The 10,418-nt window shown below is 53.9% G+C and overlaps 1 protein-coding gene across 1 annotated transcript; it reads left to right on the forward strand.

Moving 5' to 3' along the window:
* Nucleotides 1-6: 6 nt before the first annotated feature.
* On the forward strand, nucleotides 7-9,017 carry daxx (death-domain associated protein). The gene is made up of 9 exons (XM_084489000.1): nucleotides 7-118; nucleotides 529-660; nucleotides 1,181-1,297; nucleotides 2,406-2,637; nucleotides 4,998-5,167; nucleotides 5,943-6,090; nucleotides 7,090-7,705; nucleotides 7,800-7,938; nucleotides 8,826-9,017. Exons 2-9 carry the CDS (start codon nucleotides 595-597, stop codon nucleotides 8,883-8,885), a joined length of 1,548 nt encoding a protein of 515 aa, XP_084345126.1. The 5' UTR covers nucleotides 7-118; nucleotides 529-594; the 3' UTR covers nucleotides 8,886-9,017.
* The last annotated feature ends 1,401 nt before the right edge of the window (nucleotides 9,018-10,418 follow it).

Below are 10,418 nucleotides of genomic sequence, written 5' to 3' on the forward strand. Positions count from 1 at the left end.
GGAGGAGAACGGGCTGGCGCCTCCGGGGGAGGAGCTGCCCTCCACCTCGGGGGGCCAGGAGGAGGCGCAGGGGGGAGCGGAGGAGGAGAAGACCAAGGGGAGGGCGTCCAGGAGGCAGGTGAGTGGGACAGGATGCCCTCGCTGTAGCGGGCGGCGGCGTTAACGGGCTCCGGGCCGTCCGTCAGCCCCGCCCCTCTGTGTGTATATATACTCGATGTGTTTCGGTTTGTTAGTTCGTAATGCGTTAAGACCGGTGGGGTCTCCGCGGAGACGGGGAAACCCGATCAAAACAAATCAGGGCCCGCTCTCTTTCTGACAAATCACGCGCAACTTCTAAAATCTTGGGAGGTGTGTGTGTAGCTGTTATCTCCACGATCCCTTTGGATCCCGCATCTCGCCGACCGTCTCCACATGGAGCATGTTGACCGAGGAGGAGCTAGGAAGTCCCCCTGAACCCGGCGGAGGAAGGGGAGTCCTGGGTTCCTCAGATACCTGGAGAAGCGGCTGAGGCTGTCCTGTGCTCCTCAGATAGCCTACCTGGAGAACCTGCTGAAGGTGTACAACGAAGAGATCCGCCGGCTGCAGGAGAAGGAGATGAGCCTGGACGACCTGGAAGCAGAGGATTCTGGGTACATCCAGGAGGACAAGCTCAAACACAAGGTGAGGCGGCTCAGAGCGTCACGGCGGGGCGGGGGGGGGACCGAGAACGGACAGGCTTTGGGCAACACCTTGCAGAGGTTCTGCCTGTTTAGTTGACATAAAGATGGGATGAATGGGAGGCTACCGTGCATTGCTACACTGTTCAGTCACTTTTATAACCTCCTTTTCCTCTCCTCTCCCTCCCTCTCTTTCCTCCTCTCCTCTCATGCCCTCTCTCCTTTCTCTTCTCCTCTCCTCTCCTCTCCTCGCCCTTTCCCCTTCTCTCCTTGCCCTCTCCTCTCTCTCCTCTCCTCTTCTCCTTTCCTCTCTCCTCTCCTCTTCCCATCTCCTATCTTCCCCACCTACCTCTCCCTTCTCCCCTCTCCCTCTCTCCTCCTCCCTCCCTCTCCCTTCTCCCCTCTCCCTCTCTCCTCCCCCCTCCCTCCCTCTCCTCTCCTCCTCCTCCTTCCCTCTCGTCCTCTCCTCTCCCCATCCCTCTCCCTCTCCTCCCTCTCCTCCTCCTCCCCCTCCTCATCCTCAGATGATGAAGATCTATAACAAGCTGTGTGAGCTGAAGGGCTGTGACAACCTGACGGGCCGCGTCATCGAGCAGCGCCTCTGCTACAGCGGCACGCGCTACCCCGAGATCAACAAGAAGGTGGGCGTCGCCCCCGCCGCCCCCCCCCCCGCATCACTCACCCCCTCTTCACCTGTTGCTGTGTGTGTGTGTGTGTGTGTGTGTGTGTGTGTGTGTGTGTGTGTGTGTGTGTGTGACCTGCTGTGTGTGTGTGTGTGTGTCTGACCTGCTGTGTGTGTGTGTGTGCGCACCTGCTGTGTGTGTGTGTGTGTGTGTGTGTGTGTGACCTGCTGTGTGTGTCTGACCTGCTGTGTGTGTGTGTGTCTGACCTGCTGTGTGTCTGTGTCTGACCTGCTGTGTGTGTGTGTGTGTGTGTCTGACCTGCTGTGTGTGTGTGTGTGTGTGTGTGTGTCTGACCTGCTGTGTGTGTGTGTGTGTGTGTGTGTGTGTGTGTGTGTGTGTGTGTGTGTGTGACCTGCTGTGTGTGTCTGACCTGTTTGTGTGTGTGTGTGTGTGTGTGTGCGCGCCTGACCTGCTGTGTGTGTGTGTGTGTATGTCTGACCTGCTGTGTGTGTGTGTGTCTGACCTGCTGTGTGTGTGTGTATGTCTGACCTGCTGTGTGTGTGTGTGTGTGTGTGCCTGACCTGCTGTGTGTGTGTGTGTCTGACCTGCTGTATGTGTGTGTGTGTGTGCCTGACCTGCTGTGTGTGTGTGTGTGTGTCTGACCTGCTGTGTGTGTGTGTGTCTGACCTGCTGTGTGTGTGTGTGTGTCTGACCTGCTGTGTGTGTGTGTGTATGTCTGACCTGCTGTGTGTGTGTGTGTGTGTCTGACCTGCTGTGTGTGTGTGTATGTCTGACCTGCTGTGTGTGTCTGACCTGTCTGTGTGTGTGTGCGCGAGCCTGACCTGCTGTGTGTGTGTGTGTGTGTGTGTGTGTGTGTGTGTGTGTGTGTGTGTGTGTGTGTGTGTGTGTGTGTGTGTGTGTGTGTGTGTGTGTGTGTGTGTGTGTGTGTGTGTGTGTGTGTGTGTGTGTCTGACCTGGTGTGTGTGTGTGTGTGTGTGTGTGTGTCTGACCTGCTGTGTGCGTGTGCGCGAGCCTGACCTGCTGTATGTGTGTGTGTGTGTGCCTGACCTGCTGTGTGTGTGTGTGTGTGTCCCCCCCCCCGCCCGCCCCCCCCCCCCCCTCCTAGATCGAGCGCTTCATCAACAGCCCAGAGGCCCGGCGGAACCCCCCCGACTTCCCTGACATCCGGCAGCTGGTGCAGCGCGCCAACCAGCGCCACGGCCTGGGGCTGAGCGGCCGCCAGCTGGGCCAGATGGCCCAGGAGGCGTTCCGCGAGACGGGGAGCCGCCTGCAGGAGCGCCGGCACCTCGACCTCGTCTACAACTTCGGCTCCCACCTCACCGACCGCTACAGCGCCAGTGAGTGGCTGGGGGGACTGGGAGGACTGGGGGGACTGGGAGGACTGGGAGGACTGGAGGGTACTGGTGATGCTGTGGTGGTGATACTGGAGGTACTGGTGATACTGGAGGGTACTGGTGATAATGTAGGGTACTGGGAGTACTGGAGGGTACTGGGAGTACTGTAGGGTACTGGGAGTACTGTAGGGTACTGGTGATGCTGTGGTGGTGATACTGGAGGTACTGGTACTGGTGGTACTGGGGGGTACTGAGGGTACTGGTGGTACTGGTGGTACTGTGGTGGTGGTACTGGTGGTACTGGGGGGTACTGGTGGTACTGGTGGTACTGGTGGTACTGGTGGTACTGTGGTGGTGGTACTGGTGGTACTGGTGGTACTGGTGGTACTGGTGGTACTGTGGTGGTGGTACTGGTGGTACTGGTGGTACTGGTGGTACTGTGGTGGTGGTACTGGTGGTACTGGTGGTACTGGAGGTACTGGTGGTACTGGGGGTACTGGTGGTACTGGTGGTACTGGGGGTACTGGTGGTACTGGTGGTACTGGTGGTACTGGTGGTACTGGTGGTACTGGGGGTACTGGTGGTACTGGTGGTACTGGTGGTACTGGTGGTACTGGTGGTACTGGGGGGTACTGGTGGTACTGGTGGTACTGGTGGTACTGGGGGGTACTGGTGGTACTGGGGGTACTGTGGTGGTGGTACTGGTGGTACTGGAGGTACTGGTGGTACTGGTGGTACTGGTGGTACTGGTGGTACTGGAGGGTACTGGTGGTACTGGTCGTACTGGGGGTACTGGTGGTACTGGTGGTACTGGTGGTACTGGAGGTACTGGAGGTACTGGTGGTACTGGTGGTACTGGTGGTACTGGGGGTACTGGGGGTACTGGTGGTACTGGTGGTACTGGTGGTACTGGGGGGTACTGGTGGTACTGGTGGTACTGGTGGTACTGGTGGTACTGGTGGTACTGGGGGGTACTGGTGGTACTGGTGGTACTGGTGGTACTGGTGGTACTGGTGGTACTGGAGGGTACTGGTGGTACTGGTGGTGGTGGTACTGGTGATGCTGTGGTGGTGGTACTGGGGTTACTGGTGGTACTGGTGGTACTGTGGTGGTGGTACTGGTGGTACTGTGGTGGTGGTACTGGGGTTACTGGTGGTACTGGGTGGTACTGGTGGTACTGTGGTGGTGGTACTGGTGGTACTGGGGTTTAGGGCTGGGCGATATGGCAAAAAATATTATCAGGATTATTTTTTCAGTATTGATCGATATCGATATTAATCACGATGTATAGTTTGATAGTGCTGAAGCCTGAAGAGTGTAAGTTAAACTATACAATGTTGTTCATTTGCATATTTGTGATAAGAGAACATTAATCACGTTTAAATATGAACATTTAATTTCACAGACATGTTTTATCTGCCCCTAACAAAACAATACAAGATAGCTTGCCGTAACCTATTGAAAATAATGTCAATAAAAATAAAAGCTCTGACTTCTATCACATTAAACATTAGCAGGGCTGCAGCTTAACACCTTAAATCTTGTAGAGAGGCACAACCAATACATAGAAAGTAAACCAGTGGATCAGCAGGTGGATTTGACTGTTGTTCATACGGTACAGCTGCCGCAAAAGACGTTACGACAGACTGCTGCTTTGGAACAGCCCCGCTGGCCCTGCTCACAGCAGCGGTAGGACGGCGGGCGCGCAACTTGTTGTTGCGTGCATTTCCGTCGTGTAACCTATTTATCTACGCCCTTCATCTACGGAGGATAATGCAGGTTCACTTGCAACATCCGTGCTCGTCTCTTGGCCCTCGGTCCGTTCCACTCATTTTATCTTTTTCAGTCGCCAAAGGTCTTATCCTCTTTCCTTAACGGCTGCAAGCTCAAACGTGCACGTCGCACCAGGAAGTGGGCGTGCACTTAAGACATGAACGGCAAAAAGTGCAATCTGACTCCCTGTTGCGTTTATTTCTGCTGTGTGATTGGCTGTTAGGTAAATCCATATCGGCACTTTTTTTATTGTGTTTTTATTTCATTTCCGTATCGAGAATTTATGTCGAAAGCTTATCGTCGTAATCGAAGTGAGTTTTATCGCAATTAATAATCATAATCGAATTATTGCCCAGCCCTACTGGTGGTAATGGTGATACTGGTGATACCGGAGGATACTGGTGGTACTGGTGGGTACTGGTGGTACTGGTGATACTGGTGGTACTGGTGGTACTGGGGGTACTGGTGATGCTGTAGGAAACGGTTTGAACGGTGACCAGGAGCTTCAGCTGTGAATCCTGTTCCAACTGGAACTAGGATAGAGCAGAGGCCCCGCCCCCAACGCACTGTCCTCCCTCCCCCCCTCTCAGCGCGGGACCCCGCCCTCGCAGACCCCTCCCTGCTCCGCAAGCTGCGGACCAATCGGGAGGAGGCGCTCACCAACCTGGAGGAGGTGATCTCCAAGTACTCTGGGCGGCAGGAGGACACGGAGGAGCAGGAGAGGAGCAGGAGGCTGGACAAGGAGCGGCAGGGGAAGGAGGTACACCAGCACCTCCTACTGTCTCACCCCTACCTGCTCCTTAATGACCTGTCTGTGTACTGTCTAACCCCTACCTGCTCCTTAATGACCTGTCTGTCTGTGTACTGTCTAACCCCTACCTGCTCCTTAATGACCCGTCTCTGTACTGTCTAACCCCTACCTGCTCCTTAATGACCTGTCTCTGTACTGTCTAACCCCTACCTGCTCCTTAATGACCTGTCTCTGTACTGTCTAACCCCTACCTGCTCCTTAATGAACTGTCTCTGTACTGTCTAACCCCTACCTGCTCCTTAATGACCTGTCTCTGTACTGTCTAACCCCTACCTGCTCCTTAATGACCCGTCTCTGTACTGTCTAACCCCTACCTGCTCCTTAATGACCCGTCTCTGTACTGTCTAACCCCTACCTGCTCCTTAATGACCTGTCTCTGTACTGTCTAACCCCTACCTGCTCCTTAATGACCCGTCTCTGTACTGTCTAACCCCTACCTGCTCCTTAATGACCTGTCTCTGTACTGTCTAACCCCTACCTGCTCATTAATGACCTGTCTGTCTGTGTACTGTCTAACCCCTACCTGCTCCTTAATGACCCGTCTCTGTACTGTCTAACCCCTACCTGCTCCTTAATGACCTGTCTCTGTACTGTCCAACCCCTACCTGCTCCTTAATGACCCGTCTCTGTACTGTCTAACCCCTACCTGCTCCTTAATGACCTGTCTCTGTACTGTAAAAAACATTTTTTTTGAAAGAAATACGATTTCTTTCCTGTTCTCCAGAAAGAGACGACTGGGGAAGAGACGAAGCAGATGAATGGAAAGTTGGAGGAGGAGGAGGAAGAGGAGGAGGAGGAGGAAGAGGAGGACGACTATTCGGAGCCAGACATAGAGGAGGAGCTCCTGGCCAGCGAGCGGCTCGCGGGACCAGGTGAGCAGAACCGGGTTCTCCAGATCAGACCCTCAACAGAGGACCTGGGCTGACGTCTTACTCCCTCACAGCACGCTGCGTGTGGTGGGCGGTCCGTACGGATGAAGACTTATCAGTGGCCAGCTCACTGCTGACTCTTGACTCTTTGGTGTAGGGGGCTAGGGTGTAGGGGCTAGGAGCTAGGGGGTAGGGTACCCTGACAGGTAACGGGTCACTCGATCACTTTTGCCGCTTTTCCACCGCCAGTACCAGCTCGACTCGACTCGCCACGCCTTTTTTGCGTTTCCATTGGCAAAAAAAGTACCTGGTACCTAGTACCGGGTACTTTTTTTTAGTACTACCTCCGTCGAGGTTCCAAGCGAGCGGAGTAGGTACTTTTGTGTGATGTAAACAGGCTGCTGGTAACTGATTGGCCAGCGGCTGTAAACGGGAATAATCACTCAAAGTTAAGTTGTGTCTGGTGTGGTTGGAGTCCACGAACCCGCTCCCGAGGGGAGTGATCAGCGTTTCGCCGTGTGTGTCACTCCTTTCCCAGGGCTAGAGTTAGGCTGTGCGTGGTTGTGTGTGTCCGGCGTGGCTGGAGTCCACGGACCGGCTCCGGAGGATCAGCGTTTTGCTGTTTCGTTTCAGTGTCGTTCCTTTCCCAGGGCTCGAGTTTTGCCTCCATCAACGTTACCGTATGACAACAATAGACGCGCAGTCATTGCGCTTTTTATTTTATTTTATCATAACCTTTCCCGGGAATCAGGAAATAGTCTTGATCAGATTCATATTTCCCGGGAATCGCGTCTCCCGTGATTAAAACCTAATGACGACCCGCCCATGGTGGAGAGGTTCTTTTCTACGACCCGCCCACATTGAAGAGGCACTTTTTTAGATGGAAACGCGCCTGGAACCGAGTCGAGGCAAGGCGAGTTGAGTCGAGCTGATACTGTTGGTGGAAAAGCGGCATTTGAATTGAAGCGTCTGACAGTGAAACATGTTCCTGTCCTTCGGCAGCGGACGATGAGGAAGAGGAGAACGGCGAGGCGGAGGGAGTGAAGACGGTCGCCAACGGCAACGCTTCGCTGATCGTCAGCGAGGAGGAGGAGGCGGCGGCGGCGGCGGCGGCGAACGCCACGGCAACGCAGGAGGCTGCCGGGCCGACGGGGCGGGCCTCCGGCGGGCTGAGTCCGCTGACGGACAGCGACGTCACGGACCTGTCGCCCATGTCCCTACAGGAGCCCTCCCCCAGGGCCAGTCCCAGCCCCTCACGGCCCGCGGGACCCCCTCGCCACAGGCCGTCCAACGGCATCGCCGCCGCCGTGAAGACGGAGGCGGTGGCGGCGGCGGCAGCGGCGGCCAATAAGGCGCCAGCGGTCCCGGTGAGCACCGGCTCGTCCCCCAGGGCGGCGGCCGACCTGTCGCCGGCCGCCGCCAGCATGGCCTCGCTGCCCCCGTCGCCCGCCGCCGCCGCCGTCCAGACCAATCAGGACTCTTCCACGGCCACATGTGACCTGCTGTCCACCAACGGCAAGTCGTCCCCGCTCAGCCTGTGCTTCACCAGGGACAGGAAGAGGAAACGAGAGGACAAGGAGAAGAGGAAGTCCCACATCCGCGCCCTCCTCCCGGACAGGTAGGCCCCCCGCCCCCCCGCCCCCCGCCCAGCCGCTCCGCTCCGCCCTGGGCGGGGCTGCGCTGTAACCCAGTCTGTCTCCCCTCTGCCCCAGTGACATGGACCTGACCCTGGACATGGGGCTGGTGCTGACCACCCCACCGCCCCGGCACTCGGAGTCCGCCAGGCCCGACACCCCCACCCACGACCTGCTCCACAGCTCCCCGTCCACGCCCCCGCCCAAGAAGAACAAGGTGGGTCTCCCCCCCCGTCCCCCCCCGCGCCCCGGTCCAGGTTCAGGGTCTCGACTTCTGGAGGAGTTGTAAAAATGTGTCCCCAAGTCTGCGTTCACAACTACAATAGAACTCTTCAGGGTTTATTTTTAAAGGTGCCATATTATTGAAATCCAGTCCCACGTCTAGAAAGCTGTAGGTTCTGGCAACGAGTGATGAAAACGGCCCAACTCGAGGGGGCGGCACCAAATATGCATTTGAAAATATCACTGCACGCAATTGGATAACAGTACGACCAATTAGAAGAATACAAGGGGTGACGTATCCAGACCAGCGGAGCCAACCAATAGTTAAGACTCTTGCCGTATCCGGTCGGTAAAACAGCAACACTTTTGGCCCCACCTATATCAGATACACGGATGTGATTGGTTAATGTTCTGGGCCAGGGGAATCGGGCAGTGAGTATATTGCTCGTTCCCAGAGTGACTCGCTGAGCAAATTTCAAATTTTGCTCTCGCGAGAACTCTGGATTTCCAGGGTTAACATATTATACCACCAGGTGTGATTTAGCCGTTACAAGCAGTTTGGAAAATCAGCCTCTTCTGACATCACAGGTGGGCGTGTCCACCTAGACGCGTGCTGGATAGATCAGTCTATCAGCCTCCCCGGTGGACCGTAGCGAACGTGGCTCACCTATCGGTCACACATCACAGGTGGACACGCCCACCTGTGATGTCAGAAGAGGCAGATTTTAAAAACAGCTTGTAACGGCGTATGACACTCACACCTGGTGGTGTAATATGTCCCCCTTTTAAGTACTTCTTCCGGGCTCACACTGATCCCAAGACTCGTCCTGCCCGTGGTGGTGACCCGTTTGTTCTCCTGCTCCTCTGTGTGTCGGTGTCCAGGTCAACGTGGCCACCCAGTGCGACCCCGACGAGATCATCGTTCTCTCGGACTCCGAGTGACCCCCGACCTGCCCGGTCCACCGTGGGCGTGGCCTCGGCAGCGAAACCATGACGTCCTCCATCAAGGAACACCGTATCAGGAAGAGGCTCACTTTTTATATTTTTAATAAAAAAAAAAAAAGATTTCATAAACCCGACAGAATTTTCTAAGTTGGCATCAACCACGCTATCAAGACAAAGTTATACGGAGACGTCTCGCGTCTTACGGCATCATGGACCCGCCGCCTCTGGGCCGCGGCACAAAGCAAAGGAATGTCCGGCAGGTATTGGTTCAGGAACGCTAACGATCTGTACCTAATCCGTGGTTAGGAAGACCGACCTCTGAGTCCGGATAGCTGACCTCCCACCGCCCCCCGCCTCGAATGGACCGCCCCGGGCGGCCGGAGGTCTCGGAGTCCGTGGAGCGGCGTCTGGACCCCCTGTGGCACCCGGGTCGGCGTGGCAACGCAGGCTCACCCCCCCCCCCCCCCCCCCCCCACCCTGTACCCGGGACTCCCTCCGGAGTTGGTCTCCGTCTTGCTGGTGGCTTCCCGGCGGTGGAACAGCAGATACTGGCCCGCTGGGGGCACGTTGGTAGCAGGGGACTTTGTTTACATTATTTTATATTTTGATAGCCTTTATTTCCCTTCTAGAAGAGGGAGTTTGTAGCTCCTCTGAAACAGGCGGGACTGAAGCTGTTGTATGGACTTGTTTCTGCTGTTTGAGGCATCGAGTGAATGATGGGTAAGGGCGACTGTGTTGACTGATTCATAAATATTTAAATATTTTCTGAGTACTTTACACCTCCTTCCGCTGTAAATCTGTCAGCACATGCATCTCGGATAACAGTCCCATCCTACGGCTCATTCGGCTCCAAACAACTGAACCGATTTTGGTATTGAGGTAAAAGCTAAACTCCCCTGAGGTCATGGGGTGTTTGGTTTTAGACCCGGGATTACTCTTTGTGTTAACAATGGCACAACCACATCTTATGGTTCGCATTATTTTCCGATTGATTTTCTGAAAAATAATTTCCATCAAGCATCAGAAAGCCCTTGTCTGCATAACTATGATTTGTCCGTTGGTTTAGGTAGTTTTTCCCTTTTTGATAATAAAAATGTTTCAAAGTAAGGACGTTTTGCTGCACTGCCACAATCTGCTGAAGCCGGCTCACCAGTCACCTGCAGCCTCACTTAGAAAACATGATGGAAAAGTATGGATTCATAAAATGTGGTATTTTTATGTTAATTTCCGTTGAAAGTGAATCAAATTAATTTGTTAGTTTAAAGTAAGCCACACTCATTTAATCTAAGTATTTGTTCAAATTGGAATTCGGGCATTTATATATATATATAATTTTAATATATATATATTTTGTATATATATATAAATGCATGTTTATATGATATATATTATATATTGATATTATATAAATAATATATATAAATTATATAAATAATATATATAAAATGTATTTGTTAAATTCAAATTTGAACAAATAGACTAAATATATATTTAAAACTATATATATAATATATATATTTTTATATAAAG

Source organism: Micromesistius poutassou, assembly GCF_964030765.1.
Source record: "Micromesistius poutassou genome assembly, contig: SCAFFOLD_5700, whole genome shotgun sequence".
In the NCBI taxonomy this organism is placed as follows: Eukaryota; Metazoa; Chordata; class Actinopteri; order Gadiformes; family Gadidae; genus Micromesistius; species Micromesistius poutassou.

Excerpts from the sequence above, each read along its gene's own strand:
- daxx (XM_084489000.1), top strand. The coding sequence starts at position 595 with ATGAGCCTGGACGACCTGGAAGCAGAGGATTCTGGGTACATCCAGGAG. Across the intron at positions 2,638-4,997 it reads CACCGACCGCTACAGCGCCA|CGCGGGACCCCGCCCTCGCA; the intron begins GTGAGTGGCTGG and ends CCCCCCTCTCAG. Across the intron at positions 5,168-5,942 it reads AGGAGCGGCAGGGGAAGGAG|AAAGAGACGACTGGGGAAGA; the intron begins GTACACCAGCAC and ends CCTGTTCTCCAG.